The sequence below is a fragment of the Nannobrachium achirus genome (genome assembly GCF_963921795.1).
Source record: "Nannobrachium achirus genome assembly, chromosome: 19".
Lineage (NCBI taxonomy): Eukaryota > Metazoa > Chordata > Actinopteri > Myctophiformes > Myctophidae > Nannobrachium > Nannobrachium achirus.
The window spans coordinates 41,812,703-41,826,686 of NC_137826.1; the positions used below are offsets into that span (position 1 = coordinate 41,812,703).

The 13,984-nt window shown below is 43.7% G+C and overlaps 1 protein-coding gene across 4 annotated transcripts in view; it reads left to right on the forward strand.

Moving 5' to 3' along the window:
- Positions 1-13,984, forward strand: part of aff4 (AF4/FMR2 family, member 4) — a 47,956-nt gene that overhangs the window by 27,484 nt on the left and 6,488 nt on the right. For 2 of the 4 annotated variants that reach the window (XM_080748489.1, XM_080748491.1), the window contains 14 exons: positions 205-238; positions 352-415; positions 2,631-2,726; positions 4,408-4,561; positions 5,143-5,893; positions 6,039-6,190; positions 6,864-6,949; positions 7,456-7,687; positions 10,171-10,268; positions 10,721-10,793; positions 11,797-11,933; positions 12,666-12,737; positions 13,181-13,274; positions 13,444-13,487. In XM_080748489.1, coding sequence (XP_080604615.1) covers positions 205-238; positions 352-415; positions 2,631-2,726; positions 4,408-4,561; positions 5,143-5,893; positions 6,039-6,190; positions 6,864-6,949; positions 7,456-7,687; positions 10,171-10,268; positions 10,721-10,793; positions 11,797-11,933; positions 12,666-12,737; positions 13,181-13,274; positions 13,444-13,487 — 2,087 coding nt within the window. Of the gene's footprint in view, positions 1-204; positions 239-351; positions 416-2,630; positions 2,727-4,407; positions 4,562-5,142; positions 5,894-6,038; positions 6,191-6,863; positions 6,950-7,455; positions 7,688-10,170; positions 10,269-10,720; positions 10,794-11,796; positions 11,934-12,665; positions 12,764-13,180; positions 13,275-13,443; positions 13,488-13,984 lie in introns of those variants that run through there. The other 2 variants (XM_080748490.1, XM_080748492.1) reach the window with 2 other exon arrangements.

The following is a 13,984-nucleotide window of genomic DNA, read 5'->3' on the forward strand; positions in this document are numbered from 1 at the left end:
ATGTATGTTCAGTTACGTGCCAGTCTCGCGCACCTGAAAATGGACGATCTAAAAGCTTGTAGAACGGCTGTTTTCGGTGTGTGCGACACCACGCGTGTCAAACAGACCTCTCATTATCTCATGTTTGTCAGTAAGTCAGTAATAGCCATTCAATGTACAGCAGAATCAAAAGCTGATGGCATTTTTCTGTAATATTCTTTTTAGGAATCTCAGCACTCAGGTTTTCCAGGTGGACATAGTGAGTATGACACATGCTCCACTTCGCAACACACACACTAAACTCTACACGTCATAAATCTGAGCAGGAATACATTGTGGTGGTCTCATTTCTTTTCCAACTTGTGTTTCCAGAGAGGGGAAGTTCTACAAAGTCCTCCAGCAGTCACCAATCCAAGACCTGTGACGATCAGCCCAAGTGAGTGCCCCCCCCAACCCCACCCCCAACACACTGGCCGCCCCTTTGCACACTGGCCGGTGTAAAGGCCAGTTCTGCCGCCATTCATTTAGTGTTAAGTCGTTTTTGCCGTTATTACTTGCGCCAGCAGAGCGCGCAAGTACTATTTTCGGTTCCGTCTGTTTTCCGGCTGTCTGTTTCCAAACGACAGTACAAAGGCAGAGCCTTTAGCCAATGGGGGAGCAGCGTTCTCGGTGACGTCACCACCAACAAGTGTGACCTGATAGAAATAACAAATCGCAAGTTGGCACCTAGACAGTGCCAACTTGCCCACCCACATGCATACAAACAGCACTCCTCACCGATCACAGTACTTGTGTGCTCTGCTGCGCACAAGTAGGCCATATATGGCCACAAGTACACAAGACGCAAGTCGGCACCTCAACAGAGTGCAGTCTAGTTCATTCAGGAGTAAAAGTCAATGTTGGTTAGACATTAGATAGTTAGAAAAGGTCCAGAGATTTGCAGATCAGGAGCTAAATAGCACGACAGATTTCACAAGGTGAAATGGGCACAAAGCAGGTTGTAAATAGAGTGCAACAGGTTGAAGTCCTAAAACCTAGTGGGTTCCCTTCGCCGAATGTCACCGTGGGTGTATTCAAATTCTGCAGAACATAAGATCTGTGGTTAGCATACATTAGCGCCTAAGCGTTTCACGTTTTGTTCTATAAAAACTACAACCCAACATCCCCCTTATTATAGTATGGTCACTGGCACCCTAGACAGAGACTTCTGTAATTATAGTTAAAGGTAGGGTAAGTGATTTTGCTTAAGTTTCAGTTTTCATGTAGGTGACAGGCAGGGGCCTTCCTCCAATCATGATCAAGTGGGGGCCGGCCTTGGTGCGCGCAAGCCCCGTCCCCACTCGACCATGATTGGAGGAAGGCCCCACTCACTCGAAGTCCAAATATGGACCAAACACTCTGTAGTAATTAGTTCTATCAGAACATAGACCCATTTTGTTATTATTTGAATTAAATGAAATCACTTGCCCTACCTTTAAAGAAAGATAGAAAATTGCCATGTGTGCTTCCAAAATCGCAACGTAAGGCTGCAGGTTTGTGGAGAATTACGTTGAACAAAAGGTGTTACTATCATAAGCCCTCGCTTGTTACAGCACTTAAATGACAACTTTTTTACAACAAGGGTTCATATTTTAGATTGTAATTATAAAAAAGATGATGTTTTCATTTACTGCTTTCTATCGTTTTAGCAATTTTAATGATTTTGATTTCAGTGGGTGGGGGCAGCATACAAGTGGCTGAATGTCTTTTTAGACACAATAAGCCCATTCCCAAGATGCACTGCAATCTTTCATGGGCAGATGTGACTTATGTGGGCTAGAAGTGTTACTGTAAATAGTAATAAAGAAATCGCTGGCTTACTGTGTCTAAAAAGACATATTTAGCCACTTGTACACATGCCCCACCCACTGAAATCAAAATCGCTAAAACTATAGAAAGCAGTAAACAAAACATTTTAACACTCATGTTTTCTTTTCTCTAATCACAATCTAAAATATGAACCCTTGTTGTAAAAAACCAAAGTCAAAGACTTTGTCGCATGCCGGTGTCACAGATTTACAAGCTCACAATACGAAGTGCTGTGAAGTTGCAGATCAGCTATTTCCGGCACACGACACCGTCATTACCACAGAGCATAAAATTGGGCATTACTTAATTGATAAAAAAAAAAGAATGCAAAAACTCGGAACCCACTAGGTCAGAGATAACTTCCAGATTGGCCTACAACAGTGGTTCTCAAAGTGGGGTCCAGGCACTGAGATTGTACAAATGGAACCAAATGGACCCGGGTCCATTTTAGAGTTATGAGGTAGTAAATTGTGGGAAACAAACAAATAAAGTACGCACATCCACTCACTAAAAACCAGGTGCTTGGGCTCTGCACATTGGCTTGTGCTCCAAAGCTTAAAAATATATTTTGATTCCTCTTTAAACCATTGGATGAAGAGCCGGTAGGCTCGAAACGTCATGTCCAATGATGTAAAAAGGAACTAAAAAATATACATTTTTAAAGCAGGCTTTATTCTTCTGTGTATTAGATTGGGGGGGGGGGGTGCTTGAAATTAAAACAAGTTTGAGAACCACTGTCCTACAAAGCACTCTACTTGCATACAGTAGCTGTGAGCGTGTGACTAGCTCTTACTGTGTTTCAGTATGCTGGAGGATGACTTGAAGCTTAGCAGTGATGAGGACAGTGATGGAGGAGAACAGGACTCAGCCAAGAACGCGTCCAGGAACACATCAGCAAGGTATAAAAGGGGTGCTCATTAAAGAGTAATGAAACAACCACCAAGTCATGTGTTTTTGGAGCTAGCGGTGCACACATTATGCCTTTATGTGTGGTTGGTATGTTGTCATTCCTAGTCAAAGAGTTAATCTTTTCCAAGAAGATATCATAAAACCAAAAATACTGGCATACGTGTCGCGATTTCATCCTGATCAACATGACATCAGATTGTACTGTTTGGAGGCTGTGATGTCTCCTGTACCAAACGCTTAGCTACACAAGTGGGTGGGCTATTATTGAGATCCTTCAGGCGAGCCAATCACAGACAGCCCTCCCACTTCCTCCAATCCACTTTGGTTGATCATTAACTCATTTACTACCAAGATTGGTTTTCGACTTTGGTCGTTCCCTACCATGCTTTTCCGTTTTTCTTACCTTTTTAAAAGTAGTCGTACCATATCCATCTCAAGTAAGATCCAGTAGATCGTGCACGATCCACAAGCATGCCGCGGCAGTGCCAATGACAAAAGACCCCACTTGAATCCATCAAACTGTTCCAGAGGTACAAGCTAACTAGTTACTAGTTAGCATTGTTTATGCTGCAGACGCTAGGCAGGATCAGGAAACGTTTTCCTGCCAAATTTAACATGGGAGCCAATAGAGATTATGTTTTTTGATCCTGCCTACTTACTATCCGGTTCTTTTAGAGCAGATGCGCACCATCACGATCTCATCAATGGTAGTGGGGGCTTATATATCTCGTCAATGGTAGCGAGTGAGTTAAATGAGCTTAGTAGGCAGGGACGGGCTGAAACAAGCGTGTGTTTCATTACTCTTTGATCACTGGCTGGACCGCACAGTGTAGAAAACGGGTTTATTTGTCAACCTGTGCTGTGTATCAAATACACAATGTCAGCCACTTGGCCCAGGCACTCTTTTGAAGCCTCTGTAGAAAGGTTGTGTTTAGGAAAAAGCAAAGTGTGTGACACCCCAATTGCCTTTTTTTCTTTTTTTTACTCCCATGATTTATGAAGCTGTATAAAATGTATTAACTGTTGACTGTGGTCCTATAGACACAATAACACAATAACAAATGATGCAACCAGTGAGCAATGCACCATGTAAAAAAAACAACTTTCAATCCTCTGCTCTTTATTGGGGGGATGTGTGGTTGTTTACAGTTGTTGCAAACTGCTGCATGCACAATACAAGAAACACGGCTGAAATAACACCGGCGTTATGCAAGGCGACCAGACTCGTCTACCAGAGGCCGATTCTACAAATGTCTTCTAAATCCTAACAGTTTTCTGTTTTCTATATCGGTGGAGCTCAAACCTTTTAATGTCAAAAGGACCCCCAGAATTATATATATTTGGCCGCAGACCCCCATCTGAAAAGATTTTGTTCCAGGGACCCCCAGAAGCAAAGATTGGGGTTGCAAATGTTCGCTTTAAAAATATATACATTCAGATACATAAGATTTGCCCAAATTGTCATGATTTTTCAAAAATAACAGATCTAGAAGTTCATAGCGCGGCACTCGGTGCCGCGCTATGAGCTTGTATATCTGCTATTTTTGAATAGCTAAAGTATTAAATAATGGTTAAAAGTGGTTAAAATCTAAAGTGACACAGATGCTTTGCTGGTCTGCATGGTCTAATATAATAAGCGGTGCGCTGGTGTGTGTGTCTGTCTCTGCCCAGTAATAACAGTAATAACAGCGAGGGAGCGGACCATTCGCGGGACGACTCCAGCAGCCATAGCGGCTCGGAGAGCAGCTCGGGGTCGGACAGCGAGAGCGAGAGCAGCTCGACGGACAGCGAGGCCAACGAACCCCCGCGCCCCGCCTCGCCAGAGGTAATGATCGCCGACCTCCTCCACTGAACACTTTTGTGTTACGTCATGCCATACACATAATGTTAGCCAGTATTTAAGTCCCATCCAATGTGCAGTTCACCTTTTAGTGGTAGAACTAGTCGCTGTGAGTTGGAAACCTAAACGTTTACTTGTCAGAAAGTGGTGGGAGGGCATTTATCTTGTGATTTTATTGTTTTCTTATTTTATTCATAATTTATTTGTGGAACTTTCTACATTCATGCTTTGAATAAAATAAAAAAGAATTGATAAGGATAAGGAGGGGAGAATGTGTTCCAATGTAGTTATTATTCAGCCACAATCTCTAGTTAATACTTTTCATTGGTTCAGTATTTATAAAACCCACAGACCCTCAAAACGAATTGCAGCCTTTTTCTTTTATTTTTTTTTACTTTTTGCTACTTTTGTGTGACACTGTAGCATGACAATGTAGGGCATTAATTCACGGAAAAGCAAGTTGAAAGTCGAAATAGGGGAGATACAAGGTTTCTGCCTGACAGACACGAAATGTACACATTTCCAATGCCAGTGTCTGTTCTCACGTCTGTCCCGGACCCTTTCAGCCCGAGCAGCCCAACAAGTGGCAGCTGGACAACTGGATCAGGAAGCCAGACAAGCAGTTCTCCCCGGCCTCCCCGGTGGACAACAGCAGCAGCGTCCCCACCAAGCACAAGAAGGACGGCCGGGACAATGGCTCGGGGCGGAACTACAGTGGCCAGGGGGGCGGGTCCAAGGACTCTGGGGCGCCGGCCCCGAGCAGGGACCTCCGGGCGGCGCAGAAGGGAGATGCGAGCGGCCGCGGGCGGCAAAAGTCCCCCGCCCAGAGCGAGGGTGGCGCGAGCCAGCGAAGGACTGTGGGCAAGAAGCAGCCCAAAAAGTCAGAGAAGCCCCCGGTGGTGGAGGAGCCCAAGGGCGGGCTGAGGGTGGAGAGCGAGCCGGCCCCGGAGCCGGCCCCTCACCGACCCAAGGCCGCCACCAAGGGCTCCCGGAAGCCCAACATTAAGAAAGAGCCCAAGTCCTCGCCGAGGCCCACCGCGGCGGCCGTGGCCGCGGCGGGCAAGCGAAAAACCAACGCGCCCACAAAGACTTCCCAGAAGTCTCGGGAGTTCGTCGACACGGACTCCTCCTCGTCCGATTCGGAGGAGAATGACAGCATTCCATCCTCGTCGCAGACGCCAAAGTACACAGAGAGCATCCGGACACCTGTGTGCGTGTTCTCTCCCATGGAAGAGAAGGAGCTGCTGTCGCCACTCAGTGACCCAGAGGAGCGGTACCCCACCAGGCAGCCACTCACGGTTCTCCTGGTCAAGATAGGTCCGTTTGTTTTTCTGTTTCAAGCTGTTTCAAGTGATGAGATGCTGTACTCGTTATCCATACTGTGTTCTTATCCACTCTCCTTTACACATGCTACACCAAATTGTACACTTACATTAACTATACAATATATACTTCTCTTCAGACCTAAGTCTGCTCTCTAGGATCCCTGGGAGGCCCTACAAGGAGCCAGCGGAGATCAAAGTGGAGAGGGAGGACTCGCTCGACAGAGACGGAAAGGAATTCGGCAAGCAAAGCTCTGAGAAGAGCTCCAGCAAGGGCAAGAGGAAACATAAGGTATGAGACCTAACGGTGACGCGATTGTACTTCCTCCTCTGTTGTTACAGGAGTCCCAGATCCTGTCAACTACTGTTATGTTTATTCTCTTCAGGGAGAGTACAACGCAAATAGAATCCTGCTTGTTACGCAAGGCTAATCCAGTTCCCAATTCTGCTACAGTGCAACAGTGTCTTGCTTTAAGGGACAATTTGACTTTGGTATTGAATTAGGGATTTGTGTGGTGCTTGAAGTGCTTTGTTTAAGGCCGGTTGGTTTGCTTGAGCATAAGGCACTCGTTGAATGATGATTGTGTCATCTTCTTTACTTTTAACCATTCTAGCTTTAGGTGCATTTTGGTAAACCTTCACACATTTTAACATGAGCAGATCCATAGAAGTTCCGGAACAGTTAAACATCATTACTTTCCCTTGGGGTCCACTGTTATTGTCTGTGTTTAGGTTCTCCCTTACTCTGTTAACTGCAAACAGGTCAAATTATTAAGATCCCATTTTCCTTTGTTCCTGAGGCAGGTGTTAGATGTTCATTCGTTGACAACTTCTCCATTGAGGTGCCAAAATTATTGTTGAGCTCCGGGAATCCTTTAGAAATGTACAACTAAAAACATACTCAAAATGGGCATTAACATGCAGGCATTCTCTTCTCTTCTCTGTTTTTGTTTCTGCACGTTAAGAATGATGACGACAGTGCCAAACCCGACAGTAAGAGGTCCAAGCAAGAAGACAAGTCTCTGTCGCATCACAAGAACAGCAGCAAAGAGTAAGCCACTAACGTTTCAGGAGGGGATGCCTAGAACACTGCCGCGCAGGGTCTGAAATTGACACTTCCAAGGGCCAAATACGGAAAGATGTTTAATTTGGCGTGTGCGTCTCGGAAAGCGACCCAGCACTTTGGCTGGTGACTTTATTTTTTTTAATAAATCTGAGTGGTTCAACGCTTAACAAAATATCAGCCTTCATTGATCTCTATATACAGTATGTCAAAGTATGATTGGAAAACCTGACAGATTGATAAAGGTGCACGGGGTGAACTCAAAGAAAACAAGCACTCCTTTTTCAATCTGACTGTTTTTTTTTTTCAATCATACTGTAACATATAAATTGGTAGGTGAGTTAGAATTTGTCTTCTACCGGATATTTGCCTGGTGAGCTAAGAAGTAACATTTCAGATACATAGAGATAATGTTGAACAGATAGTGTCCCTCTTATTGTGTGAGGGGGGGGAAGCAATATGTTGTAACTAAGAAGGAATCCTATCTCACCCAGGTCAAAGCGGTCTTTGGAGAAGAAGGAGGAGCCGGTACCTTCTCCCTCCATGTCCCTCCAGCGGACGCCCAAGGCAGAGCACCAGAGTCGCAAGAGGACAGTGAGCCAGTCTTCCACCTCGTTGTCCAGTGGGGCGGGCAGTGGCAAGGAGGGAGGTCACAGCACTAAGGGCAACTCCACCTCCAAACACAGGAAGGGAGAAGACAAGGGACGGAGCACCCGAGATGGAAAGGTGAGTGTTGTAGAAAGAGCCAACTCTTCGTTTGGCAGCGGCACCAAGCCCCCAGAACCACGGTAGAACAGTGGCGGGGCCGTCGCCTGGTTGTCAAATGTGGGATAGCAAAACGTCCGCATTTAAAACGTTACTGTGCGTGCTTCTATAATCTGAAACGCTAGCTATTGGCTATCGATATTGAGGCCAACTTATCTCGGGTACTCCCGGCAGACTTCTGGGTGCTTCAAACAACAATGAGCAACTTTCATTGAAATGAATTGCTCGGGGTGGGGCAGTCCGTACTCTAGTTTTTATACTCTGAGTGGCACACTGCGGTGACATTAAAGCTGCTTTGTGCGATATCAGTTGAGAGTGACATAACTCTACTTACCAGGCAGCCATCCATGTTGTTGTTGTTTTTCCTGCGTCCTTTATAAAGCATGTTGTTAAAAGCCAACCCAGCATTTAACCACCTCCTCAGATCTGTTGAATAAGCTTTGCGCCTCCCTCTCTGAGTCAGGCGTCACGGCACACCCCCCTGTCAAACCCATGCTTCCCAATATGACAGCAAGATGACTAGTAGTAGCTAACTGTGTTTGATTTAGGCCTGTCCTACAACATATGGATGTTTTTAGATATCTTCCCCCTTATTTATTTATAGCCACATAAAACCTTTATACTCCATTGATCAGGGTCCCTCAGGAGTCTATAACTTCTGTGCATCCCCTCCTTTCCCGCTACACCAAATATCTTAGCCAATCTACAACCTCACAAAAGGTTGTAGACTCTCAAACTGTCCATATGACCTTTTTGTTTGACTAAATATCTGTGGGCATTAAAGGCATGCAGCCTGTGATGTTACTCACTCCTTATTCCTGATCAATGTGTCGTCTTATTCCTTCCTACGAAAGAAGAATCACAGAAATACAAACTATGACAAGCCAGAAAGCAAAATGTTATTGTGTTTTGGACAGACAAGTTAACATATGAAACCGCAAACCACACACGTTGGAATTCCTACACTTGTAATTAGACCTAGCAGTGCTAACCCAATGCAAACAAAGCAGCATATATCCGCCATCGTTGTTGTTTCAGGTGCAAGCTCATCAGTGCCAACTTAATGCAAGGCCACTGGGCACTGACCTTGGGGGGGCACCAAACAGCAGGGCAAAAGTGAATGAAGACTAGCAAAATATTACCAGTAAAACACGTCTGCAGCATCCGCTTGTGAAGCGGACATTTCCTGCTGTCATTTTATGCAGTAATTTGTTAGTAACGGCATTTCGTGTTGATGAGAGTGGCAAACAAAGGACAATGTTTATTTAGCAAAATGTCTGTATACTGTACGTGTGGATGGGACCATGGCCTGTGGAGCGCATATGGGGAGATGGAGAGCTTGTGTTGACACGCAACAGCATCTTGTCGTTCACCTTGTTTATCGGTAGTGGACAGCTGGACACTTTCTGCACAATAGGTCTTTAAATGCTATGTGAACATGATGATGAGAAGGGAAACGTTTGTTGGGAACCGTGAGCATGATTTGCCCAGCTCTGCTTTCCATGGCTGCTAGCTATGCACGGTGTGCTCACTAGGGACCTTAAAAATACCACCAAACAGAATGGATGGGGAGGGGCCATGGCGTTTTCAGCTAACACCTCAGCCTCCTAGGGTTTCAGTCCGTTGAGAAGCCAAAGAAAAGCCAGGTGTTGACACATTTATTCCCACACAGAGTTGCGGAGAAGACTGGATGTTTGGAGTTTTTTGTACATGCGTAATGTATACACTCACTAGTTGCACTTTTATACTGACAGCCGTTTGTTACGTACAATCAATAAGCACCATGTTTGTTTCAGGCAGTGCTTAATTTCCTAATCGTAGACTAAAACTATGACGACAAATGTTTGTTGACTACCTTTTTTCACTGACGAAAGCTTCCTCACGCTACAGATACAGGAGATAGGCGTCATAGCTCAGCAAGGCTTACTTACTTTACTATAATGACTGAAACTAAGACTAAATATATTGACACTTTCGTCAACAAATGAAAATACTGGTTGCACTCGGGTATTGCGCTCTGAAAATACTATTAACTATTTTCAGCATGCAAAAAAAGGTAAAATCAGCCATTACGACACCATCAAGACCTGCCAAAAAGCTTTTTTTTTTACATAAAAATCAGCTGTAGATTCAGTTGACTAAAGTCTTATGATATTTAGTCGACTAAAACCTTTCAGATGACTAGAATATGACTAAAGCTATATTACAATTTCATCAAAAGACTTTGACCTAAACTAAATCTAACACTGTTGAACCTCTGTAGTAGTAGGTCTTCTGTCCAACCTGCCCCATGGCCATGTAAGACGCAAACCCAACATGTCTCCTTCACTCTCACCTTCCTCGCCGGTCTCCACCATCTCCATTTCAACCGTTGCTTCAAACACAGTTTAACACACGGGGGCTTATTTTTTCCACTGAAACTTTATTCCCTTCCTTCACTGCAGGAGAAATCCTCAAAGGGCTGTGACAACCAGCTGGCCGTGCCGCCGCTCTCCGTGGACGGCTCCAAATCTCAGAGATCCAAGCTGCTGTTTGAGGAAAGGTAAGAGAAGCCCGTTCCACTGTGGATAACCTCCCCCCCTCCTTGGCAGGCTAAATGCCGCGAGGGCTGCCGCTGGGGATCTAGAGTTGCCTTTGATGCTTTAAAAACTCCAGGAGGGCCTCCGAGTCCAAGGCATGGATGCGTCTGAGCAGAGAGCACAGGATGTAAATTTTAACTTTAGTTTAGGTGGGTAAAAAAAAAAGAAAAAAAGAAGAACCCGCTATTGGGAAACCATGTCCTCGTCATGCTGTGAACATCATAGCCTTGCCAGTTATTGCCGTGCTGTCGTATTTGTTCAAATGAAATTCAGAGGAGGTGAAGGTTATGGCTGAAGTGTGACTTGTGTTCGCTTAAAACATTGTAAACTAAAATATTCAAGTTGAAAAGAAACATTTTAGATGGTTCAGAGGACAATTCTGCTTGGTTTTAACTTTTGACTGTCTGTCGTTCAGGGTCCATTCTGCTGATCACTATCTACAGGAGGCCAAGAAACTGAAACACAATGCAGATGCACTGGTAAGAGTGGTAAGCTATTCTCCTGTGAAACACCACCATTATACAAGAAACCAACAACATCAAGTGACGGCAGGTTGCATGCAAAGCAGTGAGAAAACGGCTCAAATTCTACCTCTAGATAGAAAAAACATGTTTTTTTTATGTATTATTATTTTTATTTTTATTTTGCATGGAGTTCTTTGATAGATCTTGGCATTACCTAAACAAATGTCCAGGTTGATGCTGTAAATATATTTCCTCCCAATTTGTCTCAATTCAATCCCACTTGTCAGGAATGCTGTCCAGCAATGTTGTCCGGTAACGTTGCACAGACATTTCCTGGTCATATTACCATTTTACTACACATTACTATTACTTATCGCTACACATTCTCATCCCAAGGTGTCACTTTTGACAAAGCCAAAGCCTCATTAAAAACACATAAAAACCTTGAGACCCTCAGATGCGAGTACGAGCCCCATAACCCGCACCCAAGGCGAACAGTACGAAACCTTCGTTCAAGTTGCAAACCAATACGCAGAGAATACTAAATGACCACTGCGGCGGCATCAAGCGTAAAGGTACCTTGACCAAGTGGTGAAATTTGATGCCTTGGGGGTGAGAAGACTATCACAGTCTTAAGAGTGCTTTGACAGTCCATGAACTGTGGCCTGAAATGGAAAAAAAAACAACGTCATTTGCTACCTGGCCCTCAAGTCACTGTAAGATAAGCAGGTAGCAGAGCTATAATTTGGTATCAATTTACCCCGGGCAGGGATTATCAGATGGCACTTCCTCTTCCTTGTGCTTCCACTCCTTTAGGGAGACTCCACTTTGAGCCCTTCCCCTTTTTCTGGAGGGGCCACTTGAACGAAAGGTCCTTCCAGTAAAAAAGGTCAAAATTCACATTCACCAGTTTTGCAACAAGACTTAGTTGGAATGTTTCATTGAGGCCGCGGCGTCTGTTGATTTTAGACATGAGTCATTAACCAATAAGCTTTGTTTTCATATGCCATGTCCCTGCTTGACACAGTTGGACCGGTTTGAGAAGGCGGTTTACTACCTGGACGCCGTGGTGTCTTTTATCGAGTGTGGCAACGCCTTGGAACGAAGCGCCCAGGAGGCCAAATCTCCATTCCCCATGTATGCAGAAACTGTGGAGCTCATCAAGTAAGGATAAAAATGGTTACTTGCATGGTAAAAAAAAAAAAGTTAATTTACATATAACTCGTTATTAACCCATTTAGGCCTAGAATTATTGAATGCTTTAACCAGTGAAAAATAGCAGATATACAAGCTCATAGTGCAGCACCGAGTGCCGCGCTGCGAGCTTGTAGATCTGCTATTTTTGAAAAAGACGTGAAAATGTGTGCAAATATTTTAATATATGTATTTTCAAAGCGAACGTTTGTAACTCAAATATTTGCTTCTGGGGGGTCCCTGGAACTAAATATTTTGAGATGGGGGTCCGTGGCCAAATACATATAATTTTGGGGGTCGTTCACATGAAAGAGTTTGAGCACCACTGACATAGTAGTCTCTCAAGAACAGACTAACTGAGCTCCAGTTAAGTGAAAAGGACCTTTTCTTTGACGATGGCTGGCCAGATTGCTGACATAGAAACATAGGGTTTTTCAAAAAAACTTAGAAGGATTCAAAAGACACTTATAGAATCGGGTCAAAATTCTAATTTTCACGATTTAAAAAAAATAGCAGATCTACAAGCTCGAGCATGTATATCTGCTAGTTTTCAATAGTTAAAGCATAAAATAATAATACACAATACTGTGTACCCGTTCTGAATGGATTAAGTCTGATAACAATGTTTTTGTCAGTGTTGTGTTGTTGTGTCAGTGTAGGTTTTTGATTCGGGTAAACATACATTTTTGTCTTGACTTTCAGATACACTATGAAATTAAAAAGCTACATGGCCCCGGATGCTACTTCAGCAGACAAGAGGCTAGCAGTACTGTGGTAAGTGTGCTAACTGACATGTCCAGTCAATCTCCATTCCATGGGCTTGTGGTGTCACCCTACCCATAATCTTCTAAAACTGTCGTTCTCAAAGTCAAACCTTTTTAGTTTCAAGAACCCCCATAACTCAGAGTTACAGACCTGCAAGGGTCCATTTAGAACCCCCTCGAGGAACCCTGAGAGTCCCTGATCCCCACTTTGAGAAGCACTGTTCTGAAAGTACACCCATATCCCGAAGGCAGGGAAAAACTGCACGTACACGACCATCTGTTTTGTCTTTTTCTCTCTCTCCACACAAAATGAAGGCTAATTCTTGCTGCTTCATTTTTTTTCCTTCTCTCTCTCTCTCTCTCTCTCTCTCTCTCTCTCTCTCTCTCTCTCTCTCTCTCTCTCTCTCTCCCTCTTAAAATATATAATAAAAATGAATCATTTCCCTCCTCCAGCCTGCGATGCCAGTCCCTTCTCTATCTACGGTTATTTAAACTAAGGAAAGAGAGTGCACTGAAATACTCCAAAACACTCACTGAACATTTAAAGGTATGTATGCCAAATTGTTTGCCTTGTAGTAATTATGCTCATTTTGTGTGTTGTAATTCGGCCAAATACTTTGGCTGTATCAAATCTGCTAAACTAGTTTTGCATTAATCAAAGCATACCGTATGTGATTCCCTGCCTTTTTACACAACTCTTATTTTCCTTTGTGTAGAATTCTCTGAGTAACACCCAGGCTCCCTCTCCTGGATTGGGAAAGTAAGTTATTTAATTTCTGGCATAGCAACTAGACTATTTCAAATGATGTGTGTAGGGGCTGGGGCGGTATGGATTTTTAGTTATCGCGGTAATACATCACTGTTTACTGACGGTATGGCGGTGTCTCCCTCCAAAAATTAGTTTTGAATGAAATTAAAAAATTTAATCATCAAGATTATTAACAATATTTAATAAAAAATACTCCCTAGCTTCCGCCGTGGTCTGAAGACTCACCTCTTCAGACTCCACCTCGTCCCATAGCACTTACCTACCCTCAATGACCATCCATACATGTAATTTAGATGGCATTTTTTATAGTTTTTTTACTGAATAGTTGTCTACCTTTTTGTTTTTTACATAACTATTTCAACGCATTCGATGTTTTCGTGTTGATGTATTGATGTATTACCTTGCATTGATGTTGATGTATTGTTGTTATTACCTTGCTTATTGTAAATTGCCTTGGATTAAGAGCGTCTGCCAAATGCCTAAATTGT